This window comes from Wyeomyia smithii, chromosome 2, assembly GCF_029784165.1.
Source record: "Wyeomyia smithii strain HCP4-BCI-WySm-NY-G18 chromosome 2, ASM2978416v1, whole genome shotgun sequence".
Classification (NCBI taxonomy): domain Eukaryota; kingdom Metazoa; phylum Arthropoda; class Insecta; order Diptera; family Culicidae; genus Wyeomyia; species Wyeomyia smithii.
The window spans coordinates 110,285,255-110,308,554 of NC_073695.1; the positions used below are offsets into that span (position 1 = coordinate 110,285,255).

Sequence of the window (23,300 nt, forward strand, 5' to 3'; positions counted from 1 at the left end):
CCGAAATAAATAACCAGTATTTTTAACAAAATTTCGAAACTTTCCTGAAAATTTCGAATTGGTGTTATTTTTTGTACAAAAGATATGGGGTTTCAAAGTAAATGCCGCAACGCATTTTCAAGCGAGAAAAGAGCGAGTAGTACTACAGTCGAATCGCTTTATAGCGACATCTCAAGGGACCGTCGTAATAGAGAAATGTCGCAATAAAACGAAGTATTTTTGTGTATGTAAAACAGGAGGGACCGTTGATTATGTCGCAATAGAGAGATTTATCATTATAAAACTGTCGAGATACAGAAATTCAACTGCACTATTGAAAATCCCAGTTTCAGTAATATGCAAAAACTCTGTAAGGTTTGTAAATTTAGTTTGATCGAAATAATTTTTAGCCGCAAAATGGTCAGAATATCAGTTTGATACCCCACTTAATGATGAAGACTTTATACCCCTAACAACTCGCAAATCTACCTGCACACTTTGCTAAAAAACAATGCAAAATTTAGTTAGGGGACAACCGTACAGAACGCATCAGCGGGGTAAGATCGCCCATGCTATTTCATTTGGTCATTATGGTGCACTTTTTGGTTTGAGAACTGAAAAAAGCTAGGTTTTGAGGCGTTTCTCCCTTATAAATGCGTTGCGGCACCAACTTTGAAAGCTCATATCTTTTGAATTTAAAATAACACCAACTCGAAGTTTTCAGAGAAGTTTCGAAATTTGGTTGTTTTTTTTTAGGTTTTTCAGTGCCCCAACATATTGTTTTAAATAGTTACTATTAAAAAAATATGTTTTTCTCCAAAAAAAATTCCCATAAACTACAACCTAAGACGAGCAATTGTCCCTGACACAAGTAAAAGAGATTTTTAAGGCTGTTCGCACCTACGCGAATTCTCATATGCAATTGTCAACTTATGTATGAAAACAAAAGCAAAAATATTTTCCTCCTTCACTTTCGCAAGTAAAAACCAAACCAATATCAACAGAGTCGTCAGGGCCAATAACAAGACATACAGCTCCCTGCATGTGACTGGAAACAAAGTCGAAACGCCCTTTCTTCGACATTTCTGTAGTTGTTATTGTCAAGCTCGTATTCGATAGTGTATGCACATCACACACACATTACCCATTAATGTTTCTTGGAGTTGTTCGGGGGCGTCACATTACTGGAAGTTCGCAAGGTATATGAGAAGATCTGACATATGTGTATCTTGCTATCTCGTCTTTGCTACACACTTAGAATTTATTGCCGGGTCTCGGTAATTTTTGCCAAGAACGGCACCACTGAGTGCTCGGTTAGAAAAAATGACAGCTGTCACATATTTTCGTAAATCTCGGTTCAGCCTAACTGAAATTTCGGCATAAAATATTACCCGGCTATTACTACCAAGATTACGGATATTTTGTGCCGAAGCTTTAGTTAGGTGAACCGAGATCGTGTGTACAAAGCAGCTTGATGCATTGGCTGTGAAAATTTCATCAAATTCGATGCAATATTTTCAAAGATAGGTCTATTTAAAAAGAATATTGACCTAAATCTTAAAAGACAATAACAACTTCAAAACTAACTCAATTTCAATACAAATTCCCGAGTGAAACGCTTGAAGTTTTCAACACTTATTTGAAAAAAATTAGACATCACGATTTTCAGTGATCCGTTTCACGAGCTCTGACCCTATATTGGATCTAGTTTTAGATAGTATTTAGTAAATGACTAAAGCTGATTTAAAGAAACCGGAAATCACCTTCTTGAAATTCAGAATGACATCTGGAATTGAAATCAATTAGTTTTTGAGCATCATCCGAATTGGGTCATATTTGATCATTTCAGTCAGCTTTGTTTGGTCGAAATCAGTGTTTAACTCGGTTAGACATTTTGTAATAGTACATTAGTTTAATTAGGGATACCGCCTGTCCTGATTTAGCAGGACATGTCCTGTTTTTGAGACCCGTTTTGAGCGTCCTGATTTATTTTTAATATTTTAGCATTTGTCCCGATTTTTCTGAATGATGCTGGATGTTCAGAAATGTTGAAGATTGTCCAGTACTTTAACTTTGACTCTGGAATAAAACGGACTCATTTTGAATGTTTTTTTTTCTATGGTTGAATTTTGACGAGAGAACTTGTCTAGCCGTTGCAACCCTCAACTATCTGACTTTTGGGTCCTAAAGCTATCCAGCTTTTCATGTACCATAATGGCGGTCGCTATGATGCGTGTTCTTAAAAAGGCAATCCACGAGACAGTTGCGATCAGCTGATTTCAGTATGTTTTCAACTTTTGACAGCTATATGTATGTTCGATCGGTCGCAATTTGGATCCAATCCGGATCGAAAGGCGTGAAAAACAAATGTTATCCGATTGATAGCTCTAGTGTCGCGATTGCCAATCCTTCATACAAGAATAAAAATCACTTTTGATATCATTACGACATTTGCAGCTTGAGAAACAACAATAACAACAAACGTACAAGCAGTGCGAACCTCTCTGCTAACGTCAGTTTTGGGATTTCTGAGAAATTTGCAACACATATGTTTGCAAGATTTATTTCTCTTAGCATAAAATTTGTGAGACTTCAAATCGACGTAAGCAGAGTTGTCCAAAGAGTGGGTGATTTAAATACAGTTCTCGCTAAACATGTGAAAAGGGCCCATGTGCCATATGTAAACAAGTTACAATTTGACGTTTTTCAATGAATACAAGCTTAATCTACCCGTACAAATAAGATTGTTTGATTGAGAGTAAATTCTTTTATCAATAAATCTTATTAGTAAGGGCAGATTTCGCTCGTATAAATCAAAAAACGGCGAGAGTTATTGATTATGCGGAGTCAGCATCAAAGCGATCAAAGCGGACGCCCTCTGAAGTTCACACTAGGAACCATTCAAATATTACATAACGCGGAATTCGGCAATTTTCAATACCCACCCACCCCCATGTAACGCAATTTTACATGTTGGCCACATGCAATATAACGCTCCGCTGAATACCCTCCCACCCCCTAGAGCGTTATGTATTATTTAAATGATCCCCTAGCGGCAATATTTATCTAGAGCAAAGTTTCTCCGCACCTTTCTACTCGCATTACGCTGCACTTTTATCGTTTTATCTGAAACGTCAATGTCATGCCAGTCGATTCGCTGAAAGGGACAAGTCTGATGCAAAAAAAAAGTTAGCAACCAGCCGCTCCTGCGGTTTAATCTTCCGTATCTGATATTGATAGTAGTGTTTTATGTGGTTGTGTCGCGTCCGGTGGTGATTAATAACTGAGGTTTTTGATGTTTTTTTAAAGTAACTGATTTATAATTGTTTATTAGCTTTTAATTACTTCAAAATCGCTCACCTGTGGAGAAAACAATTAGTTATTTGTTCATGCAGAAACATGAATCAATCGGAGCGAGAAGATTTGTCACTGATGAACATGTGTTTTCCTCACTATCGAAATAATCGCCCCGGTAAAACCCGTTAAGTTGATACAGTGCTGGCATATTATTTTTGTGGAATAGGTTGCACAATTTCTGCTTATAACTGTTTTATGTGAATTTTCATCACTGAGATAAACCTAAGAATGGCAAAATAGAAATATTTTTGTAATTTTTTAAAGAAACTTGAAATTATAATGCAACTAGTCCAGGATGGAGAAATGAAAAATCATTTTTTTATGGAAGGTTGAGTTTTTTAATTTTAATTATTTAATCTCCAATTTTTCATTGTTTTTTTTTTTTTGTAAAGCACTATTAGTTGTCTGCAATTTGCTGTCAGTCAAAACGCTCGATTAAATTTTTGCGAATTTCCAGATCATTTGGCAAATAAAAATGCTCTTCAGTGGAAAAAAAAGGGTCAATACAGTAAAGTATTTCCACAGACTAACAGACGTAACACTGGAACTTAGCTCCATCGCCACAAAAAACGTTCATTTCAAATTTTCAATCGAATAACAGTCATCGCGCGAAAACGTCGTCTGGGGCACTGTCATGCAGTCTCATTCATATTTTGTAGTTCCCCATTTGACACATGCAGTAACGCTGGCGCTGATGTCGAACATATGACGCTGCGCGAACACGACAGCAGATTGTGATAGTGTTACTAACGTAAAGTACTGGAATCATCCAAACGATGATTCTATTAGAAATTTGTTCGACGTGTTATGTCTGTTGGTCTGTGGTATTTCTTTACACAATGGATACGTACCGTACAAAAAAACGTTATTTGAAAAAAAAAACGACGTAGATATGTAATTGTTTAAAAAACACTATAGTCTGTAACCGTTACTGTTACTTACTGTATGTAACTGTTTCACGCGAGGACGAACAATTGTGCAAAAAAAAACGAGTAACAAAACCGCGTTATTTGGAAAATCGTCATAAAAACGTGTAAAACGAAACCTTTTAAAAAAATAGTGTAAAAAAGACCTCACTGTATTACTGAGCATAATTAGGGTATTGCTGAGCAACAAATGATTTAAAAATGTTGAAAACAAGAATGTGTGAAATCGAAGTACACTAAAGTCGCTTTTTACGCGGGGGGTACGTGCCGCGTAAAAAAAAAAACGCGTAAACTCCGGAATCCGCGTGAAAAAACCGCATAAATTCAGGAATCCGCGTTAAAAAAAACCAGCGTTAATTCTGCATTCCGAGTGAAGGGAAACTGAAATCCGCGCAAAAAAAAATACCGCGTAAATTCTGGAATTTGCATGAATCCCGGAATCCGCTTAAAAAGACCGCGTAAATTGGGTTGTTTAGCTATTCACGGATTTCCGATTTTTATATTTCATCTGTAAGAGTGTAATTTTCTGAGCAAAACGTGATTTATTAAAACTTTATATCATTATCCTTCGGTTTTTAAATGGAGGATAAAAATTCGCTCTTAATCGCTACAATGACAGTTGGTATATGGGCGAACTGTCATTGTAGCGATTTCGAGCAGTTTTAAATTGTGATTTAAAAGGCGAAGGACAACGATGGAAAAAAATTTTGAATCACGTTTTACCTAGAAAATGCAGATCTTTCAGATGATATAGAAAACTGATATAGCTAAACAACCCAATTCCGGAATCCGCGTAAAAAAACGCGTAAATTCCGGAATCCGCGTAATAAAACCCGCGTAAAAAGCGACCTTAGTGTAAAATCGAGGGTGCATATAATCGAGGTATACGAGGTATCACAGACTAACAGACATAACACTTTCAACCAATTTTCGAAAAAATCGCTCGGATACCAGTACTTTACGTTAGTAACACTAGCACCACAGACTAGACATAACACTTCGAACAAATTTTCAATAAAATCATCGTTCGGATGATTTCAGTACTTTACGTTAGTAACACTAGCACCATCTACTGTATTTCGACATCAGCGCCAGCGTTACTGTATGTGTCAAATGGAGAACCACAAAATATGTATGAGATTGCATGACAGCGCCTCAGACGGTGTTTTCGCGCGATGACTGTTGTGCGATTGGAAATTTGAAATGATCGTTTTTTGTTGCGATGGAGCTAGGTTCCAGTGTTACATCTGTTAGTCTGTGTTAGCACCATCTACTGCCGTGTTCGCGCTGCGTCTTGTTTTCCGACACGAGCGCTAACGTACGTGCATGTGTCAAATTGGGAACCACAAAAAATGTATGAGATTGCATGACAGCGCCCCAGACAGGGTTATCGCGCGGTGATATTAACTCGATTGGAAATTTGAAATGATCGTTTTTTTGTGGCGATGGAGCCAGGTTCCAGTGTTACGTATGTGAGTCTGTGCTAACACCATCTGCTGCCGTGTTCACGCTTCGTCTTGTATTTCGGCATCAGCGCTAGCGTATGTGCATGTGTCAAATTGGCAACTACAAAATTGTGAGATTGCATGACAGCACCCCAGACGGCGTTATCGCGTGATGACTGTTATTCGATTGCAAATTTTGAAATGATCGTTTTTTTGTAGCGATGGAGCTAGGTTCTAGTGTTACGTCTGTCAGTCTGTGCCTGTATGTTGAAAAAAGGATATGATATATGAAAGAGGAAAGAATAAAAACAAGAGATGTTAACTTGTTTTCTAGAAGTATGTTACGTAAACATTAAAATATAGATGGCTGTTTTTTAAGTGTCTTCAGTTTTTTTTTCTCAAAATTTAATTTATTTTTCAATTTAAATTTTTGTTCGTCTATTATATAAAATGTGTCATTTTAACATCCATTTGCTAACTAGACTTTTAGGCAGTTTAAAGTTACAAAATAGAAGAAAAATAAATCGCAATAAAAAACAGTAAGAACTTGTTGGGAGAAATAATTGTTGGCTAATAAAGTCGGAATAATATATACCATGAAAATAGCAGCAATTTTTTATTACTTAGGATGTTAATAAGTTTATTATACACAGGAAAATCAATTCATAGATACCACATACACCTGGTCTGTGATTGCTCAGATGCTTTCCCTAATGTGGGGCTCACTAGACATCGGACGATGGACGCGTTTCATCAGCAGAAACGATACAGTTGATCTGTGAGAGCAGGGTTGCCAATGTTCCAGTTTAAACTGGATTCCTCCAGTTTTTTTTCAAGTGATCCAGTCAAACAGTTTATTCCCAAAATCTTCCAGTTTTTTCAGATATTTGCCAGTTTTATCCAGTTTTTTATTCACTCAAGCTCCGATTGGTTTTCGGAAATATTTTTAAAACGGAAATTTTGTAGATTGATAAATTATTATGACAATTCTTAACAAAGGGTGGCGAAAAAATTTTCAAAATAAAATTCCCTGATTTTCCCTGAAATTTAACATAAATTTCCCTAATATTTTTCAGCATTCGGCACAAAAAAGTACAACGTAGATCAACGCAAATCCGAAATCACAGTGAATAAAGTATAATCGGATATGTAACCCAACACTAGATGTCCCGAATTAATCTTTGGTCTCCTCTATATTTCCTCTATAACTTAATTTTGAGATAGATTGATTGCGTAATTTTCCATAATTTTAACAAAATGTAACAAAACAAGACAGTTCTGATTAAAATGAGTAATTTTTTGCGAAGAGTTATCTCTTATGATCCAAAACTGACACTGACTGGGTTCAATCCCCGTAACAGAAAAGCTCCTTCACAATCTTTTTTTCCTTTTTTCTAAATTTATTTGGGATCCAGTTTTTTCCAGTTTTTTCTTCAGCCTTATTCCAGTTAAATCGAAAATTTTATTGGCAACTCTGTGTGAGAGACATACAGCTCTCTCAGTTTTATGATGTCATAACCAACTCTCTCCCTCGCTCTCTTTCTCGCTCTGTACAAACGACGAGAGCAATATCACAAACCTCGAGCATAGCTATACCAGCGAGTGACCAAAAAATGTTAGCTTAAAATTGTGACTTGACTCGTTTGATTACCAGTCGGTTTTCGACCGTTCAGCGAATAGTGCTGAACTTGTAGATATTTTATCTGCAGTGTAAGGGAAGTTTGTTACATTCCAAAGTGAGACAGAATACCTCCTGGATGGGTTAGTATGCAACTATTGTGTAACTGGAGATTATCATTCAATTCAGTTGCTGCAATTTGTAGTTATCATTGCATCTATGTGATCAAAGTTTGTGCGTATAGTTTTCCGGGCTTCAGAACAAAACGTGTTTTCTCCATAGAGAAAGTGGTGCTCACTCTTGGCCAATGAGCTAGAAGCGGAAACGTAGCCCAGACAAGGTCAACCGCGATACAGAACTTTAAACGTGAAAAAAGTGGTTTCAAGATATAGTTTTAACCTTTTTTTTTTTTTGCTTTAAGCGAGACCGCAAGTGCTTTTTTCAGGCATATTCAGTGTCTGGAAAAGGGAAGAAAATACGACTGTCTCTCCCCTATTCTCTGTATTTGAAACCATATTAAACTCTCTTTGAGCTTGAATGCGTTGGCCTATCATAAAATCGATTTGTAACATCTATAATTTTAATTCACTAACAGCTTACGTTAACAGTATTGGTTTTTGAAACGCGAAAAATTTCACAAATCGTTTATACGATTGAAGATTGCATTTTTGTTCAAACCGATGAACACCATACCGATTGCGGAGAACTGAGGAAATGAAAGAGATGGTGCGTGCGAAGACGGGGAGTTTATGTAGCGGCGTGTGTTCAAGAGTTGCTAGTGAATGATAACTATAGTGACTAAGCTTGCAGCGTTAAACAACGAATAATAATAATAAGGGTTTTATGCTTCTGAAATAGCTTTTTCTTTCTATTAGGGCAGGGCCAGTGGTTGAATCAATAGTTGTGATTAATACCAGATTTATAGCGATATAATTCATCTGGATAGAAGATAAAAGTAAAGCAATATCGCTAGTGAGTGTTACCAAAATACAAGATATCCAGTCGTTGAACACAATAATCACACCCAAAGGCAGTCGAAGCAAAGATGAATGTCGAGATCACACCAAACTACTCATACATCTTCGACTTCGAGAATGAATTCATTCACCAGGATACACGTGTTTGGATGGTCAAAAACTGGACCTATGTGTTCTATTACTGCGGAATCTACATGGCGGTGATTTTCGGAGGGCAGCATTTAATGCAAAACAGACCGAGGTTAGTAAATGATTTCAGCTAAATTTACTATTTTTATTAAACGCAAGTTTTATCACCGATGACGATACATTGAAAGCCATAGTTTTCACACGCTAACTTCAACAGGTTGTTTGATAATTACTGACGGCAATATAAACAGAGATATGATTTTTCTACAGATTGTTTCCAACGTTATATTTCACGGAATCAACCAGGTGCGCAAATCTTTTGCGCTCATCGCATCCTGTTTTTGGAGCGAAACATTCAAATCGCCTGGTGATTTCGTTCTTTTTCAATTGTTTGTAATTCTTTTTTTATTTCTTAATGATGTGTCGCGGATCATGAACTCCCGCGTTTGTTTCGTTTGTGTTTTGGTTACGCAAGAATTGTTTCGCTAATAGTTCGTTGATAACGTATTTCGGTTGGTAGTTAAAATATTTTTTTATACTTTTAAAACGGTGTTTTAGTAAGATATATAAAAAAAAACGAAAAACCAAAAATGTACGATTATAATTTCGGGGAGAAAAAGGAATAACAGACATTTAAATCGATACAAACATGGGGAAAAGGTAATAGTTTAATATTTAATAATCTAAAATATTTTCCAACAGCAACATTCCTATTCAGAAATGCTACATCATTCATCCGACAAATATGTTTCTGTGTCATTAAAAACACGTTAGTGAATTCGAATATGCGTTCTGGATTTCGCATCACATTTAGACACTGAAAACCAGTTATACCGCCAATACTAGTTTTTGCAGATTTTGCTGTTTCATAGATTGTGAAATTCTCTCTATCAGTTTCTTTGACACAAGTTGCATAATAAATTTCGCTTTCAGAAATAACCCTGCCAACATCTAGTCATTATGCTAAAAAAAGATTATTATATAGTGGTGAAACGTGTTCCGTCGAGTAATCGAAGTGAAATTTGATCGCACTCGCGATCGGCACAATATGATCGTTGTAGTGGTAATAAATGAAATAAAAAAGCCGATTCGGGAAAATAAAAAAAATCAATGATATCCATTTCTAGATTTCATAATAATAAATATCAACTCAAACCGGGCTCAGTTGCAATTTTGGTTAACTTTGGTTAGTGGTGAGAAAATTAGTTTTCGATGCCGACTATATTCTCTTCAAATATTCGAAGTGCGAATGACTGCAATGCCGCATTTTGCTTTTTCGGTCAACTGGTCGCATAAGATTCTCTGTAAATTTGTTATATAACATTGCCGTGCGATTTTTGCGGCAATATCTGAAGTTTAATTAACTTGTTGGTGGACATACGCGAACGAAGCTAAACAGTAAAATACCGTAATCGTTGTTTTGGTTTGATATTGAACTTTATACATACATAGGTTCAAAAACAATATTTATTTTTGTCTTTTTAATAAAAGTTAAATGCATGAATCGTTTGAATTATTTTTTTTATTTTTTTTGTAAAAACAAACTTTGTTTTTAAGAAAATGAGACAAACTGAAACACACTCAGTCAGAGCACAAAATTTTGTTTTCGCTATACTTTCCAACTTAACTCGGGCAGGACGGCTGCTACACACCAGTATTAGCATACGTGACAAGAACTGGCTGATAACGATTCTTGCATACATGAAATTTGCAGGCGTAGTCATGGAAACAGATTCAAGCGAACGGAGCACATGAAACAATTAGACAGAGCCCAGTGGACATGTGAAATTGTACGGATGTGTGCAATAAATTACCTTGATTTGAATTAAACATTAGCACTGCCTCTTATACTTTTCCGCTGTACAACACACATTAATGCGGGTGCGTGCGTAACGACTCCACAGCTAGTGTAAATAGAGTACCATGTTATCCTCATTGAAAAATGACTATAATTCTGCTCCGAAAAAGAGCGCGCATGGATATAAAGCTTAAATAAAGTAGGAATATCAGTGCGTCTTGAACTGTCCTACAGATCAGACGTTTTTTCGGTTGCTTGTGGACTGGTCTTTGACTGCCTATAGCTTCAAAGTTTGTGTTTTGTCAGTGTGTCTTTTAAAGACTACCTGAAAGTTATTTCCCATCAGTCTTTCTCAAGACTACCTATTTCTTTCTCAATACTTGCAATTTGATATTATTTCTGAACTTTTTTCGTATCACCTGAAATGGCTGGACGGAAAAAGAAACCTCGCATCGCTGCGGGGAGGAAAAGCGAGGCATCTCTTTCTGACACTTCGAGTGTCTGTAGTGACAATCCTTTTGATATTTTGCCTGAGCAAGAAGCTGGTGAAATGGAAGTTACCAATAATGAAACTATACAAAATATAAAATCTTTAAAAAAGGAGAAAGTTCCACCTATTGTGGTAACTATTTCTTCTGAATTTAATATATTCAAAAAGGAACTTTCAACGTTTGTTTCTGACGTTAAAGTTACCTATCAAATTGGCCGTAGAGGTGAATGCCGCTTATTAGCCGACTCAGTAAAGGGTCGTGATCGTCTTGTTCAGTATTTAACTGACAAGATGTACAAATTTTTTACATATGACACCAAGAACGCCAAGCCGTTCAAGGTTGTCTTGAAAGGTCTCACCAACGATCAAACCGTTGATGAGATCAAACTTACTTTAACAGAATTACTTGGCATAGCCCCTACCCAAGTAATTCCAATGAAACAAAAATCACGAGGCGAAAACAGTCAGAGAGCTGGAATTTCCCTTGTTAATTATTTAATTCATTTTAACCGCAATGAGGTTAACAACTTAAATTTTTTTGAAAAAGCACATGCTTTGTATAATGTGCGTGTAAAGTGGGAAATTTATAGGAAGTATGGCGGAGGTGAAAAGCATATCACCCAATGCCGTACTTGCCAACGTTATGGCCATGGTTCTAAATTCTGTAACATGGACCAAAATGTCTTAATTGTGGAGACTCTTCTCACAAAAAGAACACATGTCCTGTGAAAGAGAGTAAAAATTTTCGCTGTGCGAATTGTAACGGCAACCATATGTCAAATTTTTATCAATGCCCAGTCCGTTTAGCAATTGTTAAGGCAAGGCAAGGTAAACAAAATTCAATTTCTCAATTAAAACCAACTTCAAAACAAAATTCTCCAAGCGTACCAGTGACGCATAGTTTACCTACTCCTTTGCATACCCGTTTAACATATGCACAGGTTACAGGTAGTTCGAACATTATACCGCCTAGTGTTGGTAGTTCGAAAATGACCGTTAATATGGGTAAGCAAAACACGCTAGAAAATAATTGTACACCTATTACTCCAGCTAATATTGCTGCCGAAAATATTTTTTCTAATGTCAACTGCCTGGGGCCTATTACGGCAGGTAAACTTTCTTTTTTGCAACAGGCAATGTTCGATCTTATGAACGCCATGTTGCAGGCAAAATCAATGTTTGAAGCCATTCAAATAGGCACAAATTTTACTATTAAAATTGTTTCTAATTTAAAATTTAGCAATGATTTTAAATAAAACAATTAAAATATTAAATTGGAATGCTCGCTCATTGAAGGCCAATGAGAATGAGCTTTTTAATTTTTTAACAGTAAATAATGTGCATATTGCAATTATCACTGAAACATTTTTGAAACCTAACATAAAATTAAAATATGATCCCAATTACGTGGTTCATAGATATGATAGGATTCAGGGTTCCGGCGGTGGAGTTGCAATTGTTATTCATCGCCGAATCAAACATCGTGCTCTTCCCCATCTTGAGACGAAAGTTTTTGAAACTTTGGGAATTGAAGTTCAAACTGAACTTGGGATTTTATTTATTGCCGCAGCATATTTACCATTTCAATGCACACGCGAGCTCAAAAATTATTTTAAAGGTGATTTACAAAAACTCACCAGAAATCGTTCGAAATTTTTCATAATCGGCGATTTTAACGCTAAACATCGTTCATGGAATAATTCTCAAAGTAATTCCAATGGCAAAATTTTATTCAATGATTGTTCCTCTGGATACTATTCTATTTTGTCTCCGAATAGTCCTACATGCTTTTCTTCTGTAAGAAACCCTTCAACAATTGATTTGGTGCTAACAGATCAAAGACATGTATGTAGTGATTTGATCACACATGCTGACTTTGATTCTGACCATCTTCCAATAACTTTTTCTTTATCACATGAATCAGTTTTAAACCCTATGAGCTCTGTTTTTAATTACAACAAGGCTAATTGGGAAAGATACAAAACTCATATTGAGAGAAATTTCAATAATGAGTTTGATTTGCAAAACGAAGTGAATATTGATTCCGCTTTGGAAGCATTAAAATGGGTAATTGTTGATGCCAGGAATTATTCTGTTCCAAAGGCTCAAGTGAAATTTGATTCATCAATAATTGACGAAAATCTTCAACTTCTAATTCGTTTGAAAAATGTCCGCAGACGTCAATATCAACGTTCTCGTGACCCTGTTTTTAAAACTATTTATAAAGATTTACAGAAAGAGATTAAACATAGATTTACTCTTCTGAGAAATCAAAATTTTGAGACTAAAGTTGAAAAATTGAAACCATATTCAAAACCATTTTGGAAGCTGTCGAAGATTCTTAAGAAACCTTCAAAGCCTATTCCAGTTTTAAAAGATGGTGAACATTTTCTTGTATCCAATGAACAAAAGGCTCAAAGACTTGCTCAGCAGTTTGAGAGTGTTCATAACTCAAATTTGAATTTTGTGAGTCCAATTGAAAATGAAGTCACACGTCAATTTGATTTAATTTCTTCCCAGAATTTTTTACCTGCAGAAATAATTGAAACTAACTTGAATGAGATTAAATCAATTACTAAAAATTTCAAAAATATGAAAGCACCTGGTGACGATTGAATCTTTAATATACTAATCAAACATCTCCCTGAGAGCACAATGGAATTTTTAGTGAAAATTTTCAATTGCTGCTTCAAAATTGCATATTTTCCCAAATTATGGAGAAATGCAAATGCAAATGCAATGCAAATGGGCATTCCACAACTCATCAATTGCTCAGAGTTACTAATATGATACGAGCTAACTGAAGGTTATTCCACTGGAGTTGCTCTTTTAGACATAGAAAAAGCATTCGACAGTGTTTGGCATAAAGGTTTGATTGCGAAATTGCAAACTTTTAATTTTCCAATTTTCCTAATCAAAATTTTAAAAAATTATCTTACTGATCGAACTCTGCAGGTTGTCTATCAGAATTCAAAATCTGATAGATGGTGCAGGTGTACCTCAAGGTTCAGTCTTGGGTCCAGTCCTGTACAACATATTCACTTCAGATCTTCCTGATTTGCCTCCAGGATGCACAAAGTCATTGTTCTGCGATGGCACACGCATTTCCGCAAAAGGAAAAAGTCTTTGTGTCATGTGCAGTCGATTGCAGAAAAGTTTAGATATTTTTTCTTCCTACTTGCAAAAGTGGAAAATCTCTCCCAATGCTTCTAAAACTCAAATGATAATTTTTCCGCATAAGCCTAGGGCTTCTTTCCCCAAGCCAAACAATAATCACGTTGTCAAGATGAATGGGGTTATTTTAAGTTGGTCCGACAAGGTTAAGTACTTGGGACTAATTTATGATAAAAAACTTATTTTCAAAGAGCACATTGAGAGTATTCAAGCCAAGTGCATCAAATATACGAGATGTTTATATCCTCTCATTAACAGGAATTCTAAACTTTGTTTAAAGAACAAACTTTTGATTTACAAACAAATTTTTAGACCAGCAATGCTTTATGCTGTACCGATCTGGTCAAGTTGCTGTACAACAAGGAAGAAAACGCTCCAAAGGATTCAGAATAAAATTCTGAAAATGATTTTGAAGCGTCCTCCTTGGTTTGGTACACTCGAATTACATAGACTTACTGGTGTTGAACCATTAGAAGCTATGTCAAATAAAATTATTAACAATTTTCGACAAAAATCGTTGCAATCCTCAATTGCTACGATAAGCTCTCTTTATAGCCAATAAGTTAGCAATTAAGTTAGTTGTAAGTTTACTTCCCCTTTTCTGACAAGTAGGTTTAAATCCCTACGAATGATAAGTCCTAATTGCGAAAGCAAACAAATCCTAACAATTAAAATTACAAATTTCTAACAGTGTTGAGAAGTCACCATTTGTGATTGGACACACATACTCATTATTTACTAATATTTATCATAAATACTTAAGCTACTAAAAAAAAAGTAGGAATATGAGGTCTGCATTATCATTATAATGTGGCGCCTTTCGAACAATTCTATATCGAATGGTGATATTAATGCATTTATTATAGAACACACGAAAAAAGTACACGTTATTCGTTTTATTTAAAACACTGAATTGAATGTTCAATTTAAAAGACTAAATTAAATGTTCATTCTGTAAAAACTCTAGTAAATCTCCATGACGCTGTCTACCGAGTCTAGGTGGAAATGACGCGTGCTGTGTGTATTTTAAATGTATGTACACATTGTTGAAATGATTATTTCATGATTTGCACGTAAAATGAAATACAGTATAAACGAAACCTATTATCGCTACTATAACCAGTTATTTCTTAATATTTCTATCAACCTGAGGACATTTACCTTGTTGTTGACAAATTTAAATACGAAAATATGAAAATCGAAAGTTATTAACTAAAGTAAACATCACCTTATCGTTGTTGCTATGCATGACGCAACACAGCATTGCGGGATTTGCACTTATCAGGTCTAGAGGTGACACTGGCAGTTGAGCGGTCAATAAAACAACCAGCTGATGATCGCCTGTTTGGAATGGACATTTTAACACAATTTTCCAAATGTTTGCATGAAACAATTTTACACCAAGATTTTCAAGGGTTAAATACAGCACCTTAAACCCTTATTCAACAGATTAAATTATCGCACAAAAGCCGAAGAGACAATTTACGTTTATTTTACTCTGGCTCTAGCTAGAAAACTCGGTTATGTACATTTCACCTAAACCAGTGGTTCCCAACCTTTTTGGTTTCGTGGCTCCTTTTGCTAAACACAAAGAGCTCCGTCGTGTTTGCGTTTTGCGATACTAGGCTGCGTTTTTCAGTCTTATATCGTCTTGCAAGTCTAATTTGTTTTACGTCTTGGTCCTAATATGCAGAAGAGTTGAAAATCCGCTCTCACTGAGATATTTAGAAAGAAATTTTAATCGCTTGTCAAATTTACTAAGAGCTTCGTGGCCCCTCTAGATGAGCCTCTCGGCCCCCTTGTCGGCCGCGGACACCCGGTTGGTAACCACTGACCTAAACCTTACCCCTTATTTGCCAACTCGACCTTTACCAAAAGACTCGACAGCCTATGAGGTTTACCGAATGTTACTTTGCCCACGAACTGTATTCTGCTGTCCTACGGACATCAGGCAGTCACAGTCTCCATGAAGTTTCCCTATACACATGGGACAATTATCAGTAAAACGGCTGTATAACCCCTGCGATAAAATTGAACCTTGATGTGGTTCAGGGCTTTTCGACCAATCAGTAAATGAATGGTGATCACGTTTAATTCGGAACATGGTGAAGAGTTCCAATGGAAAGAAAGAAAAAAAGATCGAAAGTGATTCATACGTCATCCAGAAATTGTTTCAGTTGAAAAAGAATAAAATCAATTTGATTTTTTTTTCTATTTCCACACGTTCGTTTAAACTTTTTTGTGTTACAAAACGAATTAAAAACAACAATTATAATGGTGCGTCAACCCATTGCCATTACATCCGTTTGTAACCATTCAGGACAGTTTACTGATTCAGCAAACTGTCTCACGTTGGGTGTAAACGTTGCTTTGTGAGCAAATCACACGACAAACACTTCATTGATCAAACAGTGAAATATATGCGTACTTGAGACGCTTTCCTGTAGGCTTCAACAGGTCTGCCATTTCGATGAGAGATGGGGCAAACATCACCGGATCAATGCGTCAATCGTATTGAGCAAACGTTATATTGCACAAGCGAGACAAACACGTGGATCTCCTGAGAAATAATATTTAATTTCTGGGATCACACTGTAAATTACTGAGGCTGAGAAGTTATCATTGGTCATGGCATTTATTTATTCGGTATTTTATCGATCTCTAATAGTTGATACAATACTACTGTGTATAATTATAATTGCATTTTACACAATACATTGGTCATTATTTCCGACCTATCCAGAAAAAAACACTATCTAGACAAGTGTTTCAAAAAAAAGTTAAAGTAAAAATAATTCAAATATCTCATAAGAGCTTTTCAAAAATTTTGCCTATTTTCTGCAGAGTATATTTTTATTTTACAAGAACAAAATAAGCAAAAAATATTGAATGCATACTTAGTTGCCTTATGTTCTTCAACTGCCTTATCTATATCGCTTTTCGGTCAACTACAGGATTTGGCATTTAACCCCCCTCACGGTCCTCTTAGTGAATATTTACTATGTTTTTCAACACATAGTAGACTACCGCACCACCCCCAGCAGACGTTTTTTTTCTTCTTTCGAGTGCGCGTATATATATGCGAAAGCAATGGTTGCGAAGCCACAAGGCGATTGACCCACTTTTTCCAAATCTATACTCTCAACCCTCGTGTGCCAACCAGCTGGTCACAGTGAGTGTCACTGTTGGTGGCATAGCGGCGATAGGTGTTGTAGAGGTCTTAGCCCCTACTATTGATACATTGGCGAATTGTTTATCGGTCACTCTTCCACAACGTTGACCGGCGATTTTGGTTGGCAGTCTGGGTGCCAACCAACGCATGGTTTATTCAACGACCTTAAAGACTGAGAAAGCTTGTCAAAAAGCATTGATAATGACGTGTGTACATCATTATCAGCGTTTTCAACTTTTGGCGAAAAGATTATCCGTCGGAATCTATTCGTTTTAGTTGGTAATGGAATATGATGCAGCTACTTTTTATTTTAAAATATTTCTGTTTCTATTAGCTATTATTTCAATTCTCAGATTTCAATGATAAAATAATGACATTAACTCCAGCTAGCTTGTGTATTTTCGCGAATATTTTACCATATAATAAGCTGAACTATAAATCGGAGTTTGTCACTCTTCAGGCATAATTCATTCTCTTGGTGGGATTTTCCAAAATGTTGATCTGATTAAAAATGTAATTCCGCAGGCAAAAAATCGTTCCAATATGGCTAGCTAATATTTAAAATTGAAAAAAAAGCATACAGCTCTGCTCTCATAGACAGCTGAACAACACACTTCAAACACGTAAACCAACGAAATGCATACGTTCCCCCCACCGAATCGTGATAACCGGCAAGCGGCAATTCTTTATGATAAATTTGATAAAACTATAAATGCACGGATACAAGCAATTCACTATACGTGACATAGCAGTATTTGTGCAGATGATGTTGGTGTGAAGCAGTACCTACTGTATGAAGCATCGCGATAGCCAACCCGTCAACTTGTAAAGAGAGACGCCGGTTGCGCGCACACTTTTTACAGATTTCTATTCACTCTTTTATTTCCTGTGTTGTGCTCTTGAAGATTCTCTAGGATGTGGCAGCCGCTTTCGGCACGAGACCCTCAATTAACCGGAAATAAGCACATGCTAGTCGTCTGCCAGCTCTTGGGATGCTCTCGCTTTGATTCTCGTTGCTCTCAATACTTGTGCGATTTTTTTCCGCCATACATCTCGTGCGAGCCATGTGTACCATTCTACTGATATCCCCTCAAGATTGTAACTCTCCGGTGCTAGGTATTTACAGTCACGTTGTTTTCATATGTTCTTATAGTACACTAACATCAATTTTTAAAAGGAATGATTTTTTACTGAACGTTTTGAAAAGATTACATTGGATTGTTTCTCCGTTAATTGTAACTGTATAACGCTGTAATCGCAATCTTAATCATGTAAAATTCATTTGATAACATTTAGTCGTTAGGATTGATCTAGTATACTTACTCTAAGAGTTTAATAAATCTAAGAAATATACGATTTCTTTTCTGACCAGCTAAATGATCAAAATCTGATCATTGTTATGAGTTGGTATATACAAACATAGCTTGTGCTCCTGGCCGCTGATTTACCAGACAAACCAAAGCTTGTAGCAACCACCCGTAGCTTATCATGTTGTCGTGTGTCGCCGTTTAGCCGCTGCAAGCATCGATTTTCTACTACAGGGTTGAGAAAGAAAAATTACACTGTGCCATATTGCACAATATCACGAACTCGGTATTTTTTCGTGACATGTTAAGAAAAACTCGAGTGAAAATTTGTGAAACATTCATGTCCCTTAAGCTGGAAGTACAAAGTCAGCAGAACAAAGAGTTAATAGCATGAAAATTTAGTGCTCATTCGATGCTCATTTAATGCCATATCGCCGAATTTAATGCTCCATCATTTCTTTGAAAAATGCATTTGTTTGCTAGCTTAAGAAAATAGCTAGCAGACAATATACGAAAATAGCATTTTCAGTCACAAAACGGTTCTATAACGGTCAAAATAACTTAATGCTCATTTAATGCTCTTGAAAAAACTTGATTTTCATGATAATTTTATTGATTTTGTATAAATTTCTCAATAATATTATAATAATATGATAATACATGAATAGCTTCAATTTTTTCAAACATTTTCCTCTGAAAACAATCAGAATTTTTTGATACGATTAGATACCAAATAAATGCTCCCATTTACGAGCAGTTTCAATAACTTAAATAATCAAATTAAAATTAAAATTAAATTAAAAAAATGTAATTTAATTTATTGAGATTTGTTTGCTGTCTCAATTAGGACTTATCATTCGTAGGGAGTTAAACCTACTTATCAAAAAAAAAAAAAAAAAGAATATAAACTGACAACTAACTCAATTCAAAACTTATTGACTAAAAAGAGAGCTCATCGTAGCAATTGAGGATTGTCGAAAATTGTTAATAATATTATTTGACATAGCTTCATGTTTCTACACCAGTAAGTCTATGTTATTCGAATGTACCAAACCATGACGCTTCAAAATCATTTTCAGAATTTTATTCCGAACCTGTTATCTGTGCAAAAGAGTAAAAAAAAAATGGGCGGTACAGCGGTACAGCTTGGAGAATTTCGTTTTGATTGGGAAATTGAACTTTGTTTACCTTGCCGTGCCTTAACAATTGCTAGACGGACAGGGCATTAATAAAAATTTGACATATGGTTGCTGTTACAATTCGCACAGCGAAAATTTTTACTCTCTTTCATAGGACATATAGCCTTTTTGTGAGAAGAGTCTCCACAAATGAGGCATTTTTGGTCCAAGTTACAGATTTTTGAACCATGGTCATAACGTTGGCAAATTCGCAATTGGGCTTTTCTCCTCCCCCAAACTTTCTATATAACTCCCACTTTACCTGAACATTATGGATGGCATGTGGTTTGTCAAAAAATTTCAAATTGTTAACCTCAGTGCGGTTAGCAAAACAAAGCCTGGGTGCTACATTCCGATTCGGAAATTGACATTTTGTTTGCTATACAAAGACTTCGCAGCCGACTGTTTTAGTGTTGCGGGGCTAGCGCTACGATCCTACAGACACTAACAGTCTCTCCCAAACCGAGACTCAAACTTACGACGACTTGCTTGTTAGGCCAGCATCGTACGACGAGACCATCTGGGAGATAAGTCCGGTTAAAATGAATCAAATAATTAACAAGGGAAATTCCAGCTCTCTGACTTTTCTCGCCTCATGATTTTCGTTTCATTAGATATGCCAATTAATTCTGTTGGGGTAAGTTTGATGATCGGTAGTTGAGCGGTGATGATGATCTCATCAACGGTTTGATCGTTGGTGAGACCTTTCAAGACAACCTCGACCGGCTTGGCGTTCTTGATGTCATAGGTTAAAAATTTGTATATCTTATCAGTTTAATACCGAACAAGACGATTATAGCCTTTAATTGACTCAGCTAATAAGCATTCGCCGCTAATATGCATAAGCCGTTTGATGAAACAAGTGACCAAATAGTACCCAACAAATCGAAAAAAGGGACCAACAGTTGTTAGAAAATAGCCAGAGAAGTTATTGTTATTGAAAAGGATACGGAATAAGGGATTGGGCGATCTACAGGGAAAGATCAATCTTCAGGATCGATTCAGCTGAGCGGTCCCAGATCGATCCATCTAAAAAATCGGAGCTGCAGGATCTATCTCTGTTGAATCGATCTTTCGAAGCCTTTTTTTTGAGCGCTGTGAAATTCACTGAACCAAGCGCCAATTTTTTAATTGAGTTAAGTATTAACACCAGTGTACGTGAGAATGAATAATCTATCATTCATGAAGAACAGAAGAAAGTATTCAATTGGTATCTAATCGTATCAAAAGGATTCTGATTGTTTTCAGAGGGAAATGTTTGAAAAAATTAAAGCTATTCATATATTATCATATTTTTGAAAAATTTATACAAAATCAATAAAATTATCATGAAAATCCTGTTTTTTCAAGAGCATTTAATGAGCATTAAATTATTATGACCATTCTACAACAGTTTATTGCTTAAAAATGCTGTTTCTGCCCAATGTTCTGCTAACTTTTTTCTTAAGCTAGCAGAACAATATTTTTGAAAAAAATATATTCAATGAAAAATGCACCTAAGTTATTGAAACTGCTCGCATATGGGAGCATTTAATTGGTATCTAATCGTATCAAAAGGATTCTGATTTTTTTCAGAGAAAAATGTTTGAAAAAAAAATGAAGCTATTCATGTATTATCATATTATTATAATATTATTGAAAAATTTATGCAACATCAATGAAATTATCATGAAAATCAGATTTTTTCAAGAGCATTTAATGAGCATAAAATTATTTTGACCATTCTACAACAGTTTATTGCTTGAAAATGCTGTTTCTGGCCAATGTTCTGCTAACTTTTTTCTTAAGCTAGCAGAACGATATTTAAAAAAAAAATATATTTAATGAAAAATGCACCTAAGTTATTGAAACTGCTCGCATATGGGAGCATTTATTCGGTATCTAATTGTATCAAAAGGATTCTGATTGTTTTCAGAGAAAAATGTTTGAAAAAATTGAAGCTATTTATGTATTATCATATTATTATAATATTCTTGAAAAATTTATACAAAATCAATAAAATTATCATGAAAATCAAGTTTTTTCAAGAGCATTAAATGAGCATTAAATTATTTTGACCGTTATAGAACCGTTTTGTGACTAAAAATGCTATTTTCGTATATTGTCTGCTAGCTATTTTCTTAAGCTAGCAAACAAATGCATTTTTCAAAGAAATGATGGAGCATTGAATTCGGCGATATGGCATTAAATGAGCATCGAATGAGAACTAAATTTTCATGCTATTAACTCTTTGTTCTGCTGACTTTGTACTTCCAGCTTAAGGGACATGAAACATTCCGTGCTACGTTTGTGCTTAATAAACTAGAAATTCAAACTTGCTACACGATTTAACATTAATCTCTGCCACACATTATGTGATGTGGTACGCTTATCGCAACCGAAGGTCAAACCAAATGAAAAATGTAACATTAGATTTCCCTTTCAAAATGGTAAAAATTTCAAAGTTCGTTTTCTCGCAACACTAGGATTTTTTTTTATAACAGAAGGTCAAATTTTAAGCTACATTCTTTTCGTAAGCTTAAACTTCTATTATACGAAAATCTAGAACAGGATAACTACGAGAACTAGCGCGACAATTCCATTGAGTCTGGCGATCACTCTCAATCCAACTTCGAATATACGACGATGTACCTTGAAACCATCTTGCCCTTCTAACCACCGGAGATAAAACGATAAATCAAGTTAATGAATTTAGCAAAAATGAAATTTGGTGAAAAATGTTCTAAGATTGAATAAAATTTTCTGCTTTCCAACTGTGCTGAGCAGCACGAGAAGATGATATGATACATAAATGAAGGTATACCAACATTGTTATCGAACGTATGTTGCAGAGCAAGTCCAGAAAAGGAAACGAGTTTATTGTGGAGACATACGCCAGCTCTGCTTCTGGTTTGTGGATAGAGAAAATTGGTGGAATTTCAAGGTCGATTTTATTTCTGCTTTCTCTGACAGTTGCAGTTTCGTTGTTATACGAGCCCGGCATAAGTGGGACACCAGCAAAGTGATATTTATGTTGTGTAATGAGTTCTGAAGATGTGCTTGCCATTATAAACTTGTTCTTTATCTGCCTAATTTGCGAGAAACTATAAGTCATAAAATGGTTGATTTTCATTTTCATATAGAACGTGACATTTTGATGAGAATATTTTCCCTATCTTATTTATTTTCGTCATTGCTTATCTATAAAAATCCACATTCAATTTCTCGAAAAAAATTATTACTTAAATCAGCCATTACACAGAATTCTCGCAATCAAAAAGAGTCATTGTTTATATAAAATATTAACTTTTCTGATACACTAGAAAAAACAAAATCAAAAGATAAAACATTTCCCATAGATTTGTCTCATTTGAATCAAACGACTTCGTCAGGCTTGTTACAACCACAATGGAAAACATATAAACCTTGTCTAGAAAAAAAGGCGAGAATAAATTGAAAACGTACTGTGTAACTTTCACATGGTCCACATAATCCCAGATTTACACCATTTACCAGTACTAAGAACACGTTCTTGTCGAGGCATAGAATTGGGTTGTTAAACTCGAAACGAAGCGGTTCCATAGAATAATTATCGAAATCAGAAATCGAACAGCAGTTATCAGGTCCTGATATGAGATACATACAGAAAAGACAATTTAACTAATGGATTAGCCATTTGATTGATTCGTTTGGTATGTCTCCTTTGATAATTCATTTGGATATATGATAATTATAATTAATTTGGCATTTCGCCTCGGCTTGGTCGCATGT

General features: G+C 35.5%; 1 protein-coding gene across 5 annotated transcripts in view; it reads left to right on the forward strand.

The window, feature by feature from the left end:
• Positions 1-3,115: 3,115 nt before the first annotated feature.
• Positions 3,116-23,300, forward strand: part of LOC129722213 (elongation of very long chain fatty acids protein 6) — a 51,289-nt gene continuing 31,104 nt past the window's right edge. The window contains exons 1-2 of one of the 5 annotated variants that reach the window (XM_055675507.1): positions 3,116-3,267; positions 8,201-8,543. In XM_055675507.1, the coding sequence (XP_055531482.1) occupies positions 8,371-8,543 (173 nt within the window). In that variant the 5' untranslated portion in view covers positions 3,116-3,267; positions 8,201-8,370. Of the gene's footprint in view, positions 3,288-7,308; positions 7,469-8,183; positions 8,544-23,300 lie in introns of those variants that run through there. The other 4 variants (XM_055675508.1, XM_055675505.1, XM_055675509.1 and 1 more) reach the window with 4 other exon arrangements.